General features: G+C 44.9%; 1 protein-coding gene across 1 annotated transcript in view; it reads left to right on the top strand.

The window, feature by feature from the left end:
- The first annotated feature begins 554 nt into the window (after positions 1–554).
- The window catches only part of ADAMTS12 (ADAM metallopeptidase with thrombospondin type 1 motif 12), a 229893-nt gene continuing 212504 nt past the window's right edge, over positions 555–17943 (top strand). The window contains exons 1-2 of the mRNA XM_054986785.1: positions 555–747; positions 8220–8581. Coding sequence (XP_054842760.1) covers positions 621–747; positions 8220–8581 — 489 coding nt within the window. The 5' untranslated portion in view covers positions 555–620. The remainder of the gene's footprint in view (positions 748–8219; positions 8582–17943) is intronic.

Here is a 17943-nt window from a genome sequence, read left to right as displayed (position 1 = left end):
AGGGAACAAAGTTGTAAGCTGCTTTGGATCCCCATTGAAGAGAAAAGTGTGGTATAAATATCAAAATAAATAAAACTCTGGGAGTGCCCCTGATTTCACCTGCCTGGTGGGAATATTGAATCATTCTGCTCTGGCCTTCAATTCCCTAGGGCCAGAATAAGTTACCGTTGCCAGGTTTATGGCATTTTACAGACAGGATCTGAAAGCCTTTCCCACACATGTTTTTATAACGGGACAGAAAACAGAACACATTCCAGGCAAGGCAGAAAGCACTGCGAGTGTCATGGGCTAAGAATTAGAATGCCTTTACCCCTCCAAGGTAGCTGACAGGATCGCATCTCAGAAAGTTCCTTGTTATGCCTTCAACGGCATTCTCTCAACTCTGTGTGAACAAGGGATTCCCTAGAAGCCACTTCCTCGCTAAACCCAGCTTCCTCCCCTTCCAGAAATCAGACACCAGAACATCTAATCACTCCCCTTTTCAGGGGAAAAAAAAGCCTTCCCTGCCTTCGCCTCGCCTCTCTTCTGTCCCTCTTTCTATGCATTCATCTTCTCTTGCCATGCAGCTATACAGTTTTCTTTCCAACTAAGCGCCTTTCCCTAAACGCTGCATCCAAAACATGCCATGTTTCCAGAGAAACTGGGTTGCAAATGTTTCCTTTTGGGTCCACTTCTTTAATTCCCTGGCGTTGTGCTATGGTAGAAATCCTCCACCGGGCCGTTTTTTCTTTCCTGACAAGAGGCAAGGTCAGTGGCTTCTCTTGTTTCTTTTTTAAAAAAATTAAACAGCCGCATTTAACATAGGACAACGTGGGCAATCTTTCTTTCACGTTCCCTTTCTTGCTCTTGTGTATGAAATCAAAGGCACCATCTGCCGGAGAACCTATCCAGAGCCCTCTTTTTCTTTTACAGTGCCTCTGCTTTGTATTGTATTGACTGCCTGCAATATTTTAGCTTCTGTGCAACTTTGTAAATGGTTTGTTTCCCAGCTCATGGGATACCTTAGTTAGTACACACCAAGAAATGATGAGGCAGCCTCTGGCCTTTCTGGAGGCTTTAGAAAACTTTCCATAAAATATGAGGCTTCCCTGAGCTGCAATCACAAATGTTCTTGCTGCCAGCCAGTGTGTTAACATTTAACTGATGTTACTGAGGGAGTTATGCTAATGCTGGTGAGGCACGGGTGGTCTCAACTGCCACTCATAGTGCAACTAGGTTAGGTTGCTTTGGTGTGTTTTCTTTGGGGGGGGGTTAGAAAAAGAAACAAGTTTACATAACCATTTTTTTTGTCAGTTCGTAGCTCTTGCAAAATATTCTGCTTTTTGCCACAACCTCCACCCTGATTATTGTTTTATTTAAAAAGGAAGAAGTGGAAGATAAAGTTTCTTAACTGGGGCAAGGCAACCCATGTGCAGAAGAATTCACAGGATGGGGGGGTGGGGGGAGAGAAGGGCTCTGCAATCCAAAGTTCAGTCCCAGGAAAAACTAGATACTGCAGCCAGTATAAATTATACAAACCAAGCTGAAGTGCCTGTGTTCTGCTTACTTTCTTTTTCATAATGTGCTCTACTTCTGTAACTCATGGGGAGGAATAAAATGCCATCCTGTGTGACCACAAGGAACTTTATTCAACCACCACAGTGATTTTTGAGATTTTAAGAGGCATCATTCATACAGTTTTAAGTCAATGTTTAGCATTTGCCAGGACGAGAAACTAATGTTTTGAAGTGAAATTCTCAAATAGTTAGATTCTGCACCAACACTATATTTATTTGTTTGTTTGTTGTTTGTTTGTTTGTTTTCTTCACTTACATCCCATTTTTCTCCCCAGTCTTCTTCTTACATCCTGCAGAATAAATGCAACTGTGAGCATGTATGATATCGAGAGTTGTCAACTCAAGGTTGGGGAAATTCCTGGAGATTTGAGGGTGGAGCCTTGGGAGGGTGTCGCCTTCTGGGGTCATCTCATAGAAAAAGAACTGCAGGAACTCATTAGCACAACTCATTAGCATATCTCATTAGCTATGCCCCACACCCCGTGACATCACCGGAAGTGTGTCAGAAGGTGACACCCACCTCTCAGGCTCCTTTCCCCAAAAATCTCCGGTTATTTCCTGAAAATAAAGCAGAATGAACTCAAAGCAGCTTACCCTCCTCTGGAGAGCCAGCCCCAGCAGCCCTGCTTGCACTCACTCACTCACTCTCACTCACTCATGAGTCACAAATGAAAATAAAGCAGCAGAATGAATTCAAAGCAGCTTACCCTTCTCTGCAGAGCCCTCACCGCTTGCAGGCCTGGAGGACGGGCCATGCGGCCACCTCCCTACCACCACTGCCCCCACGCGGCCGCCCCCCCAGGTTCCTACCAGGGAATCCAGGAGGTGGTGATGGGGTGGTGGTGGCGGCGCAGCTGCTGCTGCCTCTGCCGCTGCCTGCTGCTAAAGACATGGGCAGTGAGGAGGCAGCGGGGAGGAAAAGGAATCACATGGGCGGGGCCAAAACCCACATGACCTCTTTTCAGATCTACAGGAACGCTGTTCCAGCATGTTCCCCCTCCAAATGAGCCCTGGGGAACCTTAATGAGTTATAATACCATGGAACCCACCTCTCCAAAGCAGCCATTTTCTCCAGGGAAAACCGATCTCTGTAGCCTGGAGATCAGTTGCCATTCTGACAGATCTCCAGGTCCCACCTGGAGGTTAGCAACCCAAATTACACCTGCAATTTAGTAGCTTGTCACTTGAATGTGCATATCCATGGTATGTTATACTGGAGGAAAATACAAACTTCTGAGTGTGTGTATATGCAAATAGTCTTCTTCTGGACTTGCGTCAGGGCAAGATTTGCATCTAGGAGCCTGTCTAGGTTTATTCCTAATGTGTTTGTTCATTTAGGAGACACTACAGCACTGCCATTCAGAGGGTTTCTTCCAACCCTGTGGAGTTTTAAAAGTCCTTTTCAGAGGTTCAAGTTTTGGTACTCCAACTTTCCTTAATGGGACTGTAGCACAGTGGTTAAGTGGTTCGGCTGTGAATCAGCACTCTACTGGTTCGAATCCCACTACTGCTGTGAGCTCAGTAGGTGGTCTTGGATAAGCAGACCCACCTCCCCAGATGTATTGTGGGGATAATAATAACACTAACTTGTTCACCACTCTGGGTGAGGCACTGATCTGTCCAGAACAGCAGTATATAAGCACAGTTGTTGTTGTTGTTGTTATTATTTAAGGTCACCAAAAGCTGTATGCACATTAAAGATACACACGTCTCGTCTCTTCATTCACTCCCAAATGGTGACCACACAAATCAGAGGATCAAGTGTAGTACGCAGTCCTATTATGCGTGGTTGGATCCCTAAAATTTACCTTTTGAAAAGGCTGAAGCAAGGACAAAATTCATTGCAAGTCACTCTAGTAGTACTCACTGAACTTCACCTGAAGAATGCAAGGACAAAACACACTAATGGCTCCAGAGGAGGAGGAAATGCCTTTAATATTTACTGCACGGCCACTGTGGCACAGTTAGACAAGTAAAAGAGTAATGCCAGATGCTTGAAACCAAGCAGCATAGGGGGTTTCTCCATGTGCACTAGGAAAATTCTCCCTGCATGTTGCCTCACCACTGCAAAGCCCCCTTTTCACAATTGTGGCTTCTCATCTAACAACTCATCTACTGTATTTAGTCCAGATTGTGTGTTCGGGCAGGGGTAAGAACACGGTATTATGCTATCATAACAAGGACTGCTGCAGAGAAACCCTTTGCCACTGTTCCTGTCTTGCATTGCAACTTCAAGTAGTTGCATGCACTAACAGGAGCGATGAACTGGGGGTGGTGAGGAGGGGGGTTTATTTAGCCTGGCCCTCAAGCTCTAAGAGGGCCTCAAATTTAGACACCTGTTAATGTTTTGACATCTCATAATTTCACAACTTGCTTTTTATGTGTATCGTGTCTTTTAAAAAGTTTATTATGGCTAGAGGCCTTAAAAGTTGGATGTGGCCATGGGCTTCTCTGAGAGGCCCAGTGTGTGAATAAGACCTCAGAAAAGCCACCACATTTAAGCTGAGATTCTCTTTTGCTGGCATCCAGTTGGCCGTATCTAGTTGTATCAATAGTAGTTACTCTGCAGTAACTGGAATGAAGTGATTGCATGAATGGTGTCAATTTGACAATACGGACAGTTTTAGGTGGGTATCTGTGTTGATCTGCAGTAGAACAGCAGGATTTAAGTCCAGTGGTGTGTGAGAGACCAACAAGATTTTCAGGGTGTAATCTTTCAAGAGTCAAAGCTCCCTTCTTCAGATGCAAGTAGATACCAGACCAATGCAACTAGATGCTGTTCTCATTGGGGATGGGTACTGGTAGAAGCCTGTAGCCAGGGCTTTTTTTTCTGGGAAAAGAGGTGGTGGAACTCAGTGATGGAACTCAGGACCGCACAATGATGTCACTTTGGGTCAGCTGGAACAAAGACGGAGTTTTTTAAAGTTTAAATCGCCCTTGGCGAAAATGGTCACATGGCCAGTAACCCCACCCCTGATCTCCAGACAGAGGGGAGTTTAGATTGCTTTCCGTTCCATGGAGGGCAATCTAAACTCCCCTCTGTCTGGAGATCAGGGGTGGGGCCACCGACCATGTGACCATTTACAAGAGGTGCCGGAACTCCGTTCTACCATGTTCCTGCTGAAAAAAAGCCCTGCCTGTAGCCATACACCATCTTGCCTTTGTTCTCTGGACTTTGGACTTGGAAGGTTTGCCTGGACTTTTGTGCTCTAGTTGAAAGGTAACATCTGGCTTAGGACTGAAAGCCTTTACAGTGTTATTTGTTTAGTTATTTAGTTTAGGATTACTTTCTTCTCCTGTAGGGCACACTTCTATCATTATACTTTCTTGCACCTCTTTTAATAGCCAGTTTGGTGTAGCTGTTAAGAGCAGCAGGACTCTAATCTGGACAGCCGGGTTTGATTCCCCACTCCTCTGCTTGAAGCCAGCTGGGTGATCTTGGGTCAGTCACGGCTTCCCAGAGCTCTCTCAGCCCCAGTACTTTGGTCTGTTTGCTATAGCTACTCAAGTAATCATTTTGTGCTACTTGATCTGCAAAGTGTCCAACCTTGCAGAGCTGACTTCTTTTTTGGTTAACACCTAATAGGACTTGAGATTTACCTCTTGGTCTCAGGTCGAGGGTCAAAGAGACTGGTGGTGGCATTGCTATGCTGGAAGCGGGGATTCACTTTCCAGCTTTGGGTGTTTTGATTCTTGACCCCATAAGAAAATTGCCCTGTGGGACGGGGAGGTGTCTACTTGTGTCTGAAGAAGGGAGCTCTGACTCTCGGAAGCTTACGCTCTGAAAATCTTATTGGTTTCTAAGGTGCCCCTGGGATCAAATCCTGCTGTTCTACTTAACTCTACATCACAGCAACGGTAATATGAAAATTAAGTGATCTGGAACTTGCCTGCCTATCTGAGTCCAACTGAGGTGGGAAGGAGAGTGACTGAGAGCCAAGTTTCTCTTCCAGAGATCCTGCTACAAGATTTAAAAACGGGAGAACAGGGAAGCGACTGTCATCTCATGTTTTCCTCCACCATAATTCATATTGCCAGCATTACCAAATTATTTTGAAATCTAAGACTTTGGATCTAGCAAGAATACAGATGTCTTCCAAGCCATGAAGAGGACAGTCGTCCCTTCCCCCACTTTAGTGGGTCATGGCCCTTGTCTAACTAGAGGAAAGAAGACAGACATGTGAAATGGGCTTCGTTTATCATGTCAACAGCGGCAGCTTTAATAGCCATAGCTGTCTATCCCCTATCACTGCATACTTGGATTACTATAAATATTCCCACGGAGAAAGGAAGAAGCCAATCCAAGAGCTTTGCATAGAGGGACAGATGGGCGTCTATTGGGGTAGTTTCTCAGCTGTTGTTAATCAGTGTGGTTTTCTCACTAGCTTCAAAAGGATCTTTAATCATTTACACCAGTCAAGGATTTGGTACATCCTGTAAAAGTGATTAAATGTTATATTTGCAAGTTTGGATAGAAATCAGAAAGAAGGTGGGAAGAGATGACTTGACTTTTGTTTCGTCTAGTGAGAAAAAAAAGGCTTTGCTGAAGAGTATCTTGAGTATTCTTGAGCCCATAAAACCTGAGATACAGATGAAAACTACTGGTAGAAATTGCTTTCCTCCAAAGAGCTGAGGGTAGCGCACATGGTCCTCCGGTCCTCCATTTTATCCTTATATTAACATGGTGAGGTTGGTTAGGTTGAGAGAAAAAGACTAGACCAAGGAAACCCACTAAATTTCATGGCAAGTGGGGACTTGAACCTGGGTTTCCCTGGCCTAGTCCAGAGGTCTAATCACTACACTGTATTGGATCTTTAACACAAACTGGATGGGTGGGTAGGGGCATAGTTCATTGGAAGACTGTGTAATATATATTTTATTTTTAAATTTATTTTACCCTGCCTTTCTGCCCTCATAAGGGTCATCAAGGCAGCTAACGGAAACATAATACTAAAACCTCATCTTAAAAAACATTAAAACCAACAAAACCACATAATTAAAACCAGAGCTAAAACCACACAAAAACATAAAAACAACAATTAAAAGATTGGGCAGGAAAGAGGGTCACTGAGGGAACATCAAACCAACCAGCCAACTGAATGAACAAATGAGCAAACGAACAAATGAACAAATAAACAAACAAAAAGTCTTAACTGCTGGCAAAAGATAGCAAAAGGAGGGGACAGACAAGTTTCCCTGGGGAGGGAATTCCAGAGTTTAGGTGCCGTTACCAAGAAGGTACTTTCCCAGGTTGCCACCCACCTAATCTCATAAGGTGGGGGCACGTGAAACAAAGCCTTGAAGGATGACTGCAGTGGTCAGGTAGGTTCATAAGGGAGTAGGCAGTCCTTCAGGTATGTTGGTCCTAGGGTTGCCAGCCTCCAGCCTGGAGAGCTCCTGGAATTACACCTGATCTCCAGTTCCCCAGGAGAAAATGGCTGCTTTGGAGGGTGGACTCTATGGCCACTGCTTACCTGGCCAGTGGGTGAGAAAGGCAGGGAATGGGCCTCCCGGGCATGCTCCCAGGGCTGGCATGATGTCTTCCCTGACATCACTGTGCTGCTCCGAAAGTGCTCCTGTGCTTCACAGCAGGCCAATTTTGGCCCAAAATGACCTGTATGGGGCTCGTTTGGAGTCCAAATCAGCCCACTGTGAAGCATGTGCTCTCCCTGCCTTGCACACTGATGTCACTTCCTGGAAGTGATGTCATTGCACCAGTGTGGGACAGTGCATGTGCAAGGAGCATTCCAGGAACGTGAAGAAGCGCCAAGGCCCCCTCTCCCACCAGGAGGGTGCCAACCCTACATAAGAGGTGTACAACTCAAACCGGTACATGGACCATAATGGATTGTGAAAGGAGCTAAGAGGCCCATTCCATGATGTCACCAGGCCTATGTAACTATTGGAGGGTAGTCAAAATGCTGCCAGCTGTTTAGACTGAGAGGTAACATTATTACACTCCCCTCTCCACAGAAATTGGGTTTGAACCCTGGAAATTCCCCCTGGGAAGTGTCATATCACCAACTCTCAACCCAGAAACTGGCACATTCCAACATGCCCTCTGAAATGGCTCAGCTGAGAGTCCGTGTTCTGACTCCTCCCTTCAGGAGAAGTGAAATGTCTTCCCGTGTCCCAGAACAGGACCATGACAACACATTTAAGTAATTACAGGCTGCAAAATGTGGTTTAACCATGCGGTGTGCAGCCCATGTTTTGCACCCATGTCATTAGGCTGCATTTATGACAGGAAAAGAGGAGAGGAGAGTATCCCCCCCCCACTCCCAGTCCATTGGCAACCCGACTTTTAGCCCAGGTACATAGCTATGCTTGTTGGAACAGGCTGTTTTTTTTTTTCTTTAAAAGATCTGAATCCAGCAGAATGGACCTTGTTCTAATCTAGAAAAGCAATTCTTTCTCATATTCTTAAGGAATCTCTAAGATTTCAAATTTTTGTGCGACAGTGTTTGCAGGGTCTGTGCGGTGCAGTAAATTAGAATTTTGGATTTGAATCAAGAAAACATGGATTCAAACCACTACTTTACCTACCTTACAGAGCTGTTGAGAGGAATAGCTTCATGTACACCACTAGGTTAGATGTTAACATGTAATAAATAAACAGTGGCGAAAAGTTCCACGTATTCATTGGCATCTTTTCCTCCTTAGATCATTTTATCAAAACGCTGCAGGAATACCAAGTGGTGAGCCCAGCAAAAGTCGATGCAGATGGATGTTTTCTCTCTTACAGTTTGCATCACCACACCTCAAATGCTAGAAGGAAAAGAGACCTGAGGCGAAAGGACAACAGAGTGTACTATAAAATTAAGCACAAAGAAAAGGATCTCTTTTTTAACTTGACTCTCCATCAAGGATTATTGTCCAGTAATTATATTCTGGAAAGGCGATATGGGAACTACACCAGTGCAAAGATTGTGTCACGTCCTGGAACTTCATGTCATCTCATTGGGACGGTTTTGCAGTCAGACACAAGACATGGGACAGCAGTGATCAGCACGTGCAGCGGGATCGTAAGTGACAAAGTGACCTTGACATTTGGGTTGATATTGATGATAGGCTACCTCAGTCTTGGCAGAGCTTGGAAGCTAAATAGGGTCGGTCATTGTTAGTGCTTGGATGGGAGACCGCTATAGAAGGGCATGGTTGCTATGCAGAGGCAGGCGATGGCAAACCACCTCTGCTCATCTCTTGCCTTGAAAACCCCAGCAGGGGTCACCATGAGTAGGTTGCTCCTTGATGGCACACAATTATTAAACACTAGCTTGATACCTGTGCTTTGCTACAGTATTTAACTACATTAAATCCAGTTATAATACTTATGGGTATGGAACATATTTTGGTTTGTGTTTTGGTTTTTTTTTAGTTGGCTTTGTAATATAGTACCCTAACTTCACAAAGGTGTTTGAATAAAGCGAAGTGTGTTATCCCTATTCAGGAGTCTTGTACCGTCTTTCTTCAACTGTCTGCAGTTTCCTTTACCTGATTTTTACCTCAGAACACAGCGTTCCACAGCTGACCAATCAGAGAGAGGGGGGTGCAAACAGGCAGGAGCCTGCCAGCCATACAGGAAAGCCAGCGCCCATAGGGAGATTGGCAACCCTAGTGAACGCTTAGGGGAAGACTGGGAGGTGCATTTTACTTCAGGTCACATTCAATGACTCCCAATAGCAACTGCAGACTGTTTAGAATGTGGGGGGTGAGGACCAATCAGGCCACATATGCAAGTGACCTCTGTGTTCCAACTGTGTCCGGGTGGGGGGATGAGGTGTGGAATGTTGTGAGCCCCAATCAGCTGGCATATGCAAATGACCTTGAAAGGCTGGCCCAATCAGGGAAGAGTGGCCGAGCTGGCAGTGGGCGGGAGCGCAAGCAGGCAGCAGCCTGCCGGCCACACAGGGAAGCTGTGTCCCTTTGGGAAAACACATCTTACCCCTTAGGGGGCAAATTTCTTAAAATCCCTTCTTAGCAGATGTTTATGAAAGGAATGTTCTCCCCAAATTTCACGTTTCTAGGTCCAGGGGTTTGGGTTGAGCACTGATGAGTCAGTCAGGACACTTGTCTTTATATATGTAGATAGATTTCTCCCCAATGTCAGGAGCTCAGATTTCAGACTGGTTCTATTTGTGGATTTTTAAAAAAGGTTTGATAAAATAAATTTATGAATGGTATTTTTGAGGGGGTCTGCCTTTGCCCATATCAGCCTACTTGCAGTCTAAGATCAACTGGCATTGAGCCAGGGCCTTTTCAATGGTGGCTCTCAGATTTTAGAACTCCCTACCCCTAGAAGCTGGTTTTCTGGAAATGATGAAAATGGGTCTTTTCTGGAGGCCCTTTTGCAGGAGGGCTGATCTCAGTGAGACACTTTTAGTGGCAGGTTCTTGGTTCTATTGTTTCTGCTTTTATTGAATTTTGTAGTTGAAAGTCCTGCTCATAGACTGTTGGTTTCTTTCTGTTTAGTTTTTACTTTTTCTTTTTTTTGCAGACTTTAAACAGGACTGAAATTTTATAGTAGTAAGCTGCTGTTAGAATTTGCAGTTTTGTGCCTGCCTGCCCTTAAGAATGTGCAGAATACTTTTGAATTCAGGGAAAGATCAGATTTCTGGCCAATGTGGGTCCCCCAATTACAAAAAGAAAAAGGTTTCTATAAGATTGCAGCTGCCTGCAAAATTTCAAGGCTTGAATGTATTCCTCTCCATTCTTAGCTCTCTCATGGCTGCAATTCAGGGAATTTCAGTGTAAATATATGTGAAAAAATTCCCCCTCTGTACCCACTTGTCACTATGGAATGAGAATTCTTTGCTTAGGAAACATTGTTAGCCTGTAAAACATCCCAAGATGTTCAGAAACAGAAGTTGAAAGCAGGTCAGAAATGCTATCTTTTCGTTATTTTTCTTGAGCAGACCTATCTGGACAATTAAAATATGTTTTCTTTAAAATGTGTCCTCCAAGTGCAATGATGAATAATACACAGTCAGTGGGCCTGCAGGCAACATATCTGTGTATAATCAGTGAGGATTGTGGGAGCAATGGGATTGCACCTGCTGGCCCTGGTTTATAATCCCTGCATGTTGATGGGAAACTTTGTATAGCGCCAACCATTCTGCAAAGGTGGTCTGTCTTCATGATCTGTACCCTTAATTTTTGCAGTGTTTGGCTGTGCATGCAGCGCACACTGGAAGGCTCTGACACAGAGCTCCGCGCATGAAGTCGAGGGCCAGGGGCAGCAGGCTTGCCTGGAGACTTCCCTGACTGCACATTAATGAAATACAAATAAGTCGCTTGCACCAGATGTACGTCTGTGTTAACGAAAGATCTTAATGTCAAGCACTCCTTTTGCTATCAGGTTCCCAGCTGGCTAAAATATTCCCAGTACGTTGTCCTTAGGACTGGCATCAATGAGCAGCATCCTCTGGCCCACCGCTAGGAGTGTCACCTGACGAGCTGCTTCCCTAGGGAGCAGTCCCTGCTTGCCCTCTTCTTTTGAGAAGCAGCGAGGACTGGAAGGATTTGCTGTATTGCTGCTCTTCTCCTCCTTCCTCCCATGGAGAGAGGCTGCCCCCAGTGGCTGCCAACTGTTCCCAGCCCTTTGCTTGTAAGTTAGCAGGGGTGGCATCCATGGGGAGAAGGGAAGCAGAGGAGGGAAGCAGGAAAGGAGAAGGGAAGCAGAGGTGACTGCTGCTGCCATGGAAAAAGCAGCCCAAGGTCCTGCTTGATTGCCTGTCATTCCATGCCTCCTCCTCTCTCTCCTCTGGAAACTCTTGTTGCCATTCCAGTGGCATGCATTCTCAATTTAAATGGGCTGCTAGCCGTGCAAAGCCACTAGGCTGGACTCACAGCTACTTTGCCTGGGTAGCAGTCCAATTTAAAGGAGGTGCTGTGCCAGTGCAGTTTTAGGAGGAACAGGAAGATTTGAGTCCAGTGGCACATTAGAGAACAACAAGATTTTCAGAGTGTAAGCGTTCGATAGTCAGAGCTCCCTTCAGATACAAGGAGGAGTGGAGGTCCCTGAGCTCTAAGAAAATTTACCTCAGAAAATTTACCTGCACAAAGAGTGGAGGTCCCTGAGCTCTAAGAAAATTTACCTCAGAAAATTTACCTGCACAAAGAGTGGAGGTCCCTGAGCCCTAAGGAAATTTACCTCAGGGATCACCACTCATCCCCCAGCCTAAACCCTCAAGCTGTTACACTGACTTGAGAGACCAACAAGATTTTCAGGGTATAAGTTTTCGAGAGCTGTACCAGAGTCCCATGGGAAAGTGCTTTTGCCCCAGCCCATTTCATGTTTCAGTCAAGACTGATTTATTTAGACATTCATACTTTATTTTTCTTCCTCATGGAGACCCAAAATGGCTTACAACATTCTTCTCCCCGCCTCCATTTTAACCCTGACAACCTACCTGTGAGGTAGGTTAGGCTGAGAGAGAGAGAGAGAGAGAGAGAGAGAGAGAGAGAGAGAGAGAGAGAGAGCCTGGCCAAGGTCAGTTCTCTTGGAAGAATGCAGATTTGACCCTGAACCTCCCAGATCCTGGTTTGATGCTCTAACCACTACACCACACTGGCTCTTCAAACAAAAAAGAAGAGATGATCAGGCCGGCTGTCTCTTTTTCTCTAACTTCCTCTAGTGACATGACCTAACATATCATGTGGAAGGCCTTGACTAGGGGTCCCTTCCAGCTCAATGTTTCTATGACAGGATGCTGATCTTAATGGACATAGTTTCCCCCCCAGACGTTATGATTTTGCTTTGCAAGCTGAAGTGCAGCCTGTGCCAAGACTTGAATTCGTGGTAGAAGAAGGATGCGTGTTTTTTTTTAAACCCACAGTTTTGATGAGTAACAGCACCCATCTGCTTCAAATAACAATATGCTTTCTGTTCATATGCAGAGACTTTCCTCTCTTGACATATGTCAGAGCTCCAAAGCTGAATTATATACTAGTTCTTATTTTGCTGTTGCTGTTCAGGTGATGTGCTTTCTAGTATGTCTTTTCTCTCCTGTAAAGGTTCAGTTCTGTCACTGATTTATACTCTCTTACGTGGTGAAATTCATGTTCCCGTTGAATCTGGTGAGTTTAAGTGCTCCTCGCTCTGATTTGGATGCTGACCTGGATGTCGTATTTGCTTCTGTGTAAATCCAATATGCAGAGACACTTGAGAGTCTTCACAAAGGAGATCAATTTTTTAGTCCCTTCCAAAGGCCTTCAATCCCCTTGAAGAAATTTGAAAAGCATCAAACAATTGTGTTTCTTTATATTTGAAACAACTTGTATTCTGAAGGTACTGGTTGTTGCGGCAATTTTCTTTAGAATGCTACATCAATAAGAAAACAGAAAAAGGTGTGGATTCAGGAAGTCAACCTCAAGGAGAAAACAGCCATTTTGAATATCAGCCAGTGCAATGTGGTACAGTCCTCTCATGGGCTTGAAGTAAAATGTCAATTAAAGGTGTTCTGAATGATGAAGCTGCATTTTTAAATTTAGACACTAACTCAATTTTTTTTAAAGTACAATTTGTGACTAAATATGGAGCTCTCCAATTCATCCCCTCAAAAGCAGATCTGTATACACAGTTCCTTGCGCATGTCTTTGCTTCCTTCACTAGAATCCATGTAGGGCCTCTGGCATGCCAGACTGTCTCCCCTTCTGGAGATTTTGCCCTGCCACCCTCACTGCTTAAAGCTTCGAATTAACCAAGCCTCAGCAAGGCAAAGGCTCTGGAAGGGGAAACAGTCCAGTATGCCAGAGGCAGCAGAGGGCTGTGAGAGAATCCATACCTTCTGGAATGATCTCCGCCGGCTCTGTCATTTAAAACTACATTTCCTGGCTAACATTGCATCTCCTGACATGTGAAGAACACATGTCAAAAGTATTGCGTAAAGAGACTCATAGAGGGAGGATGGAAACTAGTGTTGAGACTGCCACCATGCCTATGTGTGATCAGCATAACATGAGTATGGTGCCATATGGGTGCCACATGGGTACAAACTATACATGCTTCGGCTCTGTTCTCATAAACAGGAACATTTGAAAAAACAGTGCTCATAGTCTGTATGTGCATAGGCACCATGCTCAGATTCCATTGATCATACATTGTTGGGAAGGAGAGCAAACCCACTTATTCCTGGTTTTCCTCTGCGTGTGTTCTTTCCACTCTAGTTATATTGAATGAATATGTCTTAGAGTGATTTAAGAAAGGAAAAAGGAAACACTTTGAACTGCCAAGACAGAAGGGTGTATAACAGATGGGTGGGGGGGAAATGCAATGAAGCCGCCATGAGCCCACTAATAAAAATAGCAAATGTATTCCAATGATATATATAATAAAAATGACATCTACCCCAGATCAACTGACTTCACTGAAAAATGGATCCCCTTCTTTGAACATATAAACAAGAACGGCATTCAACCACAAAACCAACCATACCAGATGCTTGTCCTATAATTCTTACAAAACTTTGTTCCATGGGGCATCTATGCAGTAATGGAAGTGCACAACATCCATTTGGAAATTACATGATATTGACTATGACAATAGTCAATATCCTGCATAACCCTCGGAACACGATGAACATCAAAAGATCCGTATAATGTTACTAACACTATTCGTCTTTTGAAACAGCTGCTTTTGCTCCTGTATTTGTATATGACAAAAACTGAAAAATTAAAAACTGAAAATGACAATATCCTGCTGATCCTGCACTGGGCAGGGGTTTGGACTAGATGGTCTGTATGGCCCCTTCCAACTCTATGATTCTATGAATATCATTCACATGAGCCTTAAAAGTCACATCCTCTGACCTTCCATCAAGATAGTTTCAGGTGGGTTGCCCTGTTGATCTGCAGTAGAACAGCAAGATTTGAGTCCAGTGTCACCTTAGAGACCAACATGATTTTCAGGTTACAAGCTTTCATGAGTCAAAGCTCCAGATATCTGAAGAAGGAACTTTAGCTCTCGAAAGCTTATATCTTGAAACTCTCTAAGGTGACACTGGACTTAAATCTTGCTATCCTCTGACCACCTTGCTGTAAATTCTGGTTGTGTGGGATCTAATTCTGCTTATTCAGGGGTTGGAAAAGACATTCTCCATGTTTTAGGAATTGCAATTGAGCTATTCCCTGGCTGAGCACATGTGGCTTGGGGGGGCGGAGTTCAATTCAGGAGCACAGCCTGATAATAGTTAAGCAAATGCAGAGTTTTACAAAGTGGATGATAATCACTAATCAGAACACTATTTTTAAAAAAAACCAGGCTAGTCATATCTCAAAATCTAAGAAATGTTTTTCCACTTAGCAAAACAGCGTAAGATCATGCAGTGTATAAATACTTTAAAATGTTTAAGAAGAATAACTGGAATGTGCGGTTTCCTAGGTAATAATTGCTTTCTGGGCCAAAACATTTGCAGACAATCACCCACTGACTTACCCACAATGAGCTTTTTAGTGTTTTTTTTTAAAAAACCACCTTACACAATTAGGGCTGCAATCCTATACACATTTACCTGGCGAAGACTTATTGAACACAATAAGGTCTATGAACGAGTAAACATGCATTGGGTCAGGTTGCATGCTGTTTCGGGTTATATAAAGACAATGGCTGCATTCACACATAATGGACTGTAATGATAATAACAACTTTTGGACCCCCCCCCCCCTCATTTCTTAGAATCATACATTCTGTTCAGTCATTGCGATTTTGAAGCTTTAGCCTCACATACCAGAAGTGTGTGCTAACCTCTGATCCTCCCAATACCCTTGATGGCCATTTTGTTTGAAGGCAAGAAACCTATTTTCCTGCTTTGGCATACACAAAGACTCAAAAATCTGGGTCCCTGTTTGTGCTTATTGGAAAATATGCATGTTGCTCTATTCATAGGGAGGATTGTGCATAGAGTTATCAGAGCATCAGAAGAGTAACAACTAGACATGGGCACGATCGGAATTACGGTCTGAAAATTGCCCCGATTTTGGCCTTTGCGCCATCAGGACCAGGCTGATTGGTTCCGTCCACAGCTCCCGGTTCAGCGGTTGGGTGGGGCGCTCTATCGGGTCTCGATCGGATCGATCGGTTTACATTTGGGATTGCAGTCTGCAGACAGTCTGGCGCCAGCCATCTGTTCCCGAGGGAACGGAGCCCCGTGGAAACGGAGCCTGGGGAATGCCGGAGCTGTTTGCCCTCCTTCTGTTGCCCTGGAAACGCGAATGGAAGCCCAGCTTTCCTTGATCAGCAGGGCTTCCTTCCAACCACGGAGCAGCCAGAAAAGCGCGCACCCGTCTCGTCCATTTGGGAGAAGAGAGGGGAGGGCGGGGGAAGGGGGTGTTCTTCTGTAGCCATGAGTACTCAAATCTCATCCCTGCAAAGCCTGAGAGGCAGCTCTAACGGCCAAACACAGCCCTCCTGCGTAGCAGACCCAGGCTTTATAAATAGCCATGTGCTGCGCAACAAAGTTTCACTTTCCGCTTGTGGGTGGAGTGGGACAGAGGTGAGCTCTCGCTTGCCGCTTTTGAGAGAGAGGGAGCTTTAGCTTTGGGCTTCAGCAGATAGGGAATTAGGGAATAGGGAGCTATCTCCTCTGGTTCCAGGGCTGCCGCCTAGCTCTGAGGCCAAGCTCGGTGGGCACCTCGGCTGAGGGCTCAGGTCTGGGGGGGGAGTGTTGCAGCTGGGGTTGGGCTCTATTCCTATTCTCTCTCTCTGCTTCCAGGGCTGCCGTCTAGCTCTGGGGCCAAGCTCAGTGGGCACCTCCTTGGCTGAGGGCTCACACAGTATTACACACTATAGTGCCTGGTCACTCTGGTCTGGGGGAGTGTTGGTGGTGGGGTGCCCTCCCGCGTCGGCCTTCCCGATTCTGTATCAGAAACGGGACTTGATTGGTGAGGTTCGGGTACCTGGCTTCGGCGCCGCCGCAGAATCACGATCAGCTAAATCAGGATTATTTTTTGGATCGTGCCCATGTCTAGTAACAACTGCACATGGCTAAAGACTTCCATATTCGCAACAAATTATAGCATCATTATGTCCGAACCACAAATGGTGTTCTTTTGCATACATACTACCAGGATTAAACTATGGTTGAATCCTGGTTTGTGGACAGTAAACCATAGTACATGGCTCAGATAACTATGGTTTGTTGCAAAAGTGGAAGTCTTAGATCTTGTAAGGCATATGCAGTGGAGAAAAGGAGGGGGAAGAGAATAGAACAACTTGAAGATGTCCATCTCAGTGCTCAAACACTGATTGTTGTTACACCTGAATACAGCCGATTGCTGTGAAATTTGATGTTGCTGGCAAAGGTGTTTCCTTTAAATGCTAATCATGTTCTACTTTCACAGATGGGTGAGCACCAGATAGTGATTCATATGCTTTGGCAAAGTTCATGTTCTCAGACTTACAAAATGTTGCTCGTTGCAATAACAGATATAAAATCTTCATGGAATACAAAGTTTAAAGGGGCAGGAAAAGTTTAAATGGCCATTTCCCCAGGGAAATGGCATTTTAAACTGCCCCTTTAATACGAACCAAATGAACCATTAGACCAGTTTGTGGAAGTTCGTGGAAACGAGCTTCCACGAATCACTGGTTTGCGAAACATGAACCGGCCTGGTTCAGGCGTTTTTTCCATTCATATTTAGGTTTGTGCCCATCTCTACTCCTGACCTCTTCAGGCAGGCTGTTCCATAGGGTAGGGGCCACCACAGAGAAGGCCCGTGTAAGGGCTGCAGTTGATTTTGCCCATGTGCAGGCTGACATCTGCAAGAGACCCTGTTCGGATGAGAGAAGCTGCCGTGGAGGGACATAGGGAGGGAGGCGGTCCCATAGGTATGTCGGGCCAAGGCCATGAAGAGCTTTGTAGGTAATAACCATTACCTTGAATTGAGCAGCACGGTAGCTGATAGGTAGCCAATGGAGTGACTGTAGGATGGGAGTGAAGTTCATGCTCCTGCCTGCACCTGCTAACAGTCGAGCTGCAGCATTTTGCACCAATTGGAGCCTCCTAATTAACTTAGATGGAAGACCAATATATAGTGCATTACAATAGTCAAGTTTTGATGTTACCATAGCATGGATCCAGGTGGCCAAGACGGCTGTGTCAAGATAAGAAGCCATTTTCCACGCTAGAGTGAGGTTGTAGAAAGCATTTTTTGCAGCTGCCTTAACTTGTTTTTCTAGTTGAAGTCATATTCTAAAAAGGAGTTTGGCAGCAAACCCACAGCCCCTACTAGTTCCCACGGCAATGTTACTTCCCATAAAAATCTTCACTGTGTATAGGAAAATAAACAGCATTTTGAGGAAAAGTCAAACCTTGACATGCTAGATTTCTATGTTTAAGGCATTTGGGATGGGAAAGGATAATTCAAACATAAGACTTTCCTGCTTCCC

Source organism: Eublepharis macularius, chromosome 8, assembly GCF_028583425.1.
Source record: "Eublepharis macularius isolate TG4126 chromosome 8, MPM_Emac_v1.0, whole genome shotgun sequence".
In the NCBI taxonomy this organism is placed as follows: domain Eukaryota; kingdom Metazoa; phylum Chordata; class Lepidosauria; order Squamata; family Eublepharidae; genus Eublepharis; species Eublepharis macularius.
This window is presented reverse-complemented; position numbering and strand designations above follow the sequence as displayed.